Source organism: Salvelinus fontinalis, chromosome 10, assembly GCF_029448725.1.
Source record: "Salvelinus fontinalis isolate EN_2023a chromosome 10, ASM2944872v1, whole genome shotgun sequence".
Taxonomy (NCBI): domain Eukaryota; kingdom Metazoa; phylum Chordata; class Actinopteri; order Salmoniformes; family Salmonidae; genus Salvelinus; species Salvelinus fontinalis.
This window is the reverse complement of record NC_074674.1, coordinates 21673319-21677596: the sequence shown is the minus strand read 5'-3', so window position 1 is coordinate 21677596 and position 4278 is coordinate 21673319. Positions and strand designations below refer to the sequence as shown.

At 42.6% G+C, this 4278-nt stretch overlaps 1 protein-coding gene across 1 annotated transcript; it reads right to left on the bottom strand.

Annotated features, from left to right (window-relative positions):
• Positions 1-588: 588 nt before the first annotated feature.
• On the bottom strand, positions 589-3892 carry LOC129863817 (proteinase-activated receptor 3). Its single transcript, XM_055936096.1, has 2 exons — positions 3695-3892; positions 589-2990 (listed from the first exon to the last, which is right to left on the bottom strand). Exons 1-2 carry the CDS (start codon positions 3759-3761, stop codon positions 1894-1896), a joined length of 1164 nt encoding a protein of 387 aa, XP_055792071.1. The 5' UTR covers positions 3762-3892; the 3' UTR covers positions 589-1893.
• Positions 3893-4278: the final 386 nt, after the last annotated feature.

The following is a 4278-nucleotide window of genomic DNA, read 5'->3' as shown; positions in this document are numbered from 1 at the left end:
TGTAGATTAATGAGGAACAAAAACAATTTAATCAATTTTAGAATAAGGCTGTAACCTGAATACTTTCCGAAGGCACTGCAAAGGGTTATGTTTGGGGCAAATCCAATACAACCCATTACCGAGTAGCACACTCTATTTTCAAGCATAAGGGGGGCTGCATCATGTTATGGGTATGCTTGTAATCATTAAGGACTGGGGAGTTTTCAGGACAAAAAAATCTATGGAATGGAGCTAAGCACAAGCAAAATCCTAGAGGAATTCCTGGTTCAGTCTTCTTTCCACCAGACACTGGGAGATGAATTCACCTTTTAGCAGGACAAAAACCTAGGCCAAATCTACACTGGAGTTGTTTACTAAGAAGACAGTGAATGTCCCTGAGTGGCCGAGTTACAGTTTTGACTTAAATCTGCTTGGAAATCTATGGCAAGACCTGAAAATGGTTGTCTAGCAATGATCAACAACCAATTTGACAGATCTTGAAGAATTCTGAAAATGATAATGGGCAAATGTTGCACAATCCAGGTGTGGAACGCTCTTAGAGACTTACTGTAACGGATGTTTGAAGAAGAGGACCAAGGTGCAGCGTGGTACGTGTTCAGGATTTTTAATACAGCTGAACACTAAAACAAAAAATAACAAAGCGGAACAAACGAAACAGTTCTGTCTGGTGCAGACACACAAAACAGAAAATAACTACCCACAAAACCCATGTGGGCAAGAGCTACCTAAGTATGGTTCTCAATCAGAGACAACGATAGACAGCTGCCTCTGATTGAGAACCACACCCGGCCAAGCAACAAAGAAATACAAAACATAGAACACAAAACATAGAATGCCCACCCCAACTCACACCCTGACCAAAACAAAATAGAGACATAAAAAGGATCTCTAAGGTCAGGGCGTGACACTTACCCAGAAAGACTCACAGCTATAATCGCTGCCAAGGTGAATCTAGCATTTATTGACCTAGGGGGTTGAATACGTATCTAATCAAGATATACTAGTGTTATATTTTTCATTAATGTTTTACAAATGTTAGAATTTTTCTTCCATATTGACATTACAGAGTATTCTGTGTAGATCTTTGACAGAAAATGCACAACTAAATTAATTTTAATCCCACTTTGGCCAAATGTAATATTTCACATGTATCCTTAAAAAAAAAATCAAATAGGTTTTGTAAGGAAACAACACATACAATAGACATATATAGGCCCGCCCGCACACCACACACACACACACACACACACACACACACACACACACACACACACACACACACACACACACACACACACACACACACACACACACACACACACACACACACACACACACACACACACACACAGAATTCCAGTCCAGTCTACTCAGAACACAGAGTCCCAGTATTGATACAGTAGTTGACGTTTTCCTCTCTCTGTTTGTGGTTGGAAGGGTCCCGTTTATGACTTGCCAACAACAAATTGCCAATTGACTCATTCATCCCCTCTCCTCTCCCCTGTAACTACTCCCCAGGTCGTTGCTGTAAATGAGAATGTGTTCTCAGTCAATTTACCTGGTAAAAAAGGGTTAATAAAAAAATATTTTGAAAGAGTCAAACACAGATCTTAACCGATTTCACATATGAAACTGGATCTGAGATGAGAAATCTCACTGAGATCCATAATTGTCTCAAATCCTGATCCAGTTTCTGGCCTTATCATCCGATAGTCAGTCACATATTCACAGTTGAGATCTATATTGAAGTGGCTGGCCCAAATGTAGGCCTGATGTTGCGGTCCAAATTCGAATCCAGGTTACGTCAAATTCAGGTGGGGATGCTCATGGTCTTCCCCTTGAAGCTCATAGAATAAATGTGGATTATTTTGTACGTTTGATCCGGATTAAGATTCAGGTGGAGATGCTCAGAGTCTTCCCCTTGAGGGTCATGAAGTGGAGTTTGGATCCGGCTGATTTGGACATAAGGAGGAAGAGGAATGGGTCCAGGCAGGCATGCAGACAGCACAGACACACTGCCACGTTGAAGTAGCCGTAGAAGCTGTCCTCTTCGTCTGCCAACCGACGCACATAATGCAGGAAGTGGAGGGTCCCGGCGGGGCCGAAACATGCCACGAAAATCACAAACACCAGCGAGCTAGCCTTGACATACAGCGCCCAGTCGTGGTGTGAGTGGTTGAGTTCTCGGACTATCTGTGCATAACACACAGCCGTGACCATCAGCGGGACTAGTAGACCCAGAAAGGTCAGGCCCAGCTTGTAGTAGAGCAGAAGAGCATGGGAGCTGTAGTCCAGTGGAAGAACATCATGGCAAGTGGTGAGGCCTAGCTGAGGGAGGTGGTAGCTCTGCCGGACCAGGAGCTCGGGTATGACAGCAGCCCCAAACACCCCCCAAACTACCACGCTGGCCCAGGCGGTATAGGCCCTCTTGGGGAGGCTCTTGTAGAGAAATGGGCGCACCACGGCCAGGTAGCGTTTGACGCTAATACAGGCTAGCGTGTGTGCCGAGCAGTACAGGTTGCCGTAGAAACAGGCTGTGACGATGCGGCAGGCAGTCTCGCCGAACACCCAGTGGTTGCCGTGGAGATGGTAGTGGGCCTTGAAGACGAGGGAGAGGAGGAGGAAGAGGTCGGAGACGGCCAGGCTGCAGTAGAGGATGGCCGACGACACCCTCCTGACTTCGGTGGCCACGGCGGACAAGATGGCGACGTTGGCCGGGATCCCCACGACAATGGCCAGCATGTAAAAACCGGGGATGACCCACCTGCTCAAGGGGCCGGCGAGGTACGCCGCTGTGTTGTTGCTTAGCAACCACAGCGCCGGAGGGGTAGGAGCAGAGGCAGTGGGGAGGCCAGAATAATGGGGTGCTTGTTGTGTCTGTGTCTGTTGGCTGGCATTAGGGAGAGACACAGACTTTAACTGTATGATTTTTCCTTTAAATGTTCTGGGAATTAGAGTGATGTTCCAGTTGGATTTCTTGGCCCTTTTCCCTGGGGAAGTACATGAAGGGGGGGAGACATTAGGATTTGGTACCATAACAACTCACACTGAAACTACAGGCCATTCAAAACAGCTTTTGTTGTTTGTTTTTCACGTATGTATTCATTTATTTGGTTAACGGTGTTCATTTCCATAGGGATACATAACAAGTGACAGTAAATAATTGAAAGAGAGAAATATGCAGGAAACAAAACACTATGCATTTGGTTTTCTAATATCCTAAAGCATACAGTCAATTTAGTAAAGTTAAGGTATTTTGACATGTAATGACTTAGTTTATTTTAACTATGGAAATGAGAAGAGCTGCTATGAATGGCCTCAGCTGTTAGTCAAAGTTGTGGTATTCACTGTAACATGCTGGAACACGTCAGGAGAGATAGAGAAACCTCTATCTGTACAAAGTAGATTCATCAAATCTTACACAATGCTTTAGTTATTCACATAACTACTGTGTAAAGATATGCAAGTTACTGCAACAAAAAAAGGATTTCATAGCGCTAAACTTTCATTCAATTCTACAAAAAACTCCTTATAAATCAAACTTGATAAATCCCACAGTTGGCAAAAAGAAAAAGTGAACAAACATCTGTAATAAACATTTCCTAAATTATTAGATGAGCATTTTAGTTTCAAAGTCTTTAAAGAATTATTACTTTTTGATCAAATGTTATCAATAATATGTGGTTGTCTTTACCTTTGGATTGAAATGTCACATCCAGCAAAAGAAAAGAAACCATTAAAAATAGCAAAAGTTTCCCCATTGCCAGTTTGTCTGAATAGTCCTTTGAAATAATAAACTTCAGCTATCAACAATATAGGCAGATCTCTCTTGATGTCCGGGTAGGTCACATCTCTGTCAAGAAGTCTCTCTGTACTTCTCTCAAGATTTTCTCAGTGAGTTAAACCAGAGAGAGGAAGGCGGAGCAATAGGCTGTAAAAAAGTATTTGGCTAAGCTATGTCATCCTGGCAGCACACAAAAAACTAGCCACTACCTGTTTGAGCCTAGAGCTCTTTTGAAGACATTGTATTTCTAACATACAGTACCAGTCAAAAGTTTGGATATATCTACTCATTCAAGGGTTTTTCTTTATTCTTACTATTCTCTATATTGTAGAATAATAGTCAGAAAAAAAATCATAACTATGAAATAACACATATGGAATCATGTAGTAACTGAAAAAGTGTTAAACAAGTCAAAATATAATTTATATTTAGATTCTTCAAAGTAGCCACCCTTTGCCTTCATGACAGCTTTGCACACTCTTGAAGCCCAGCCT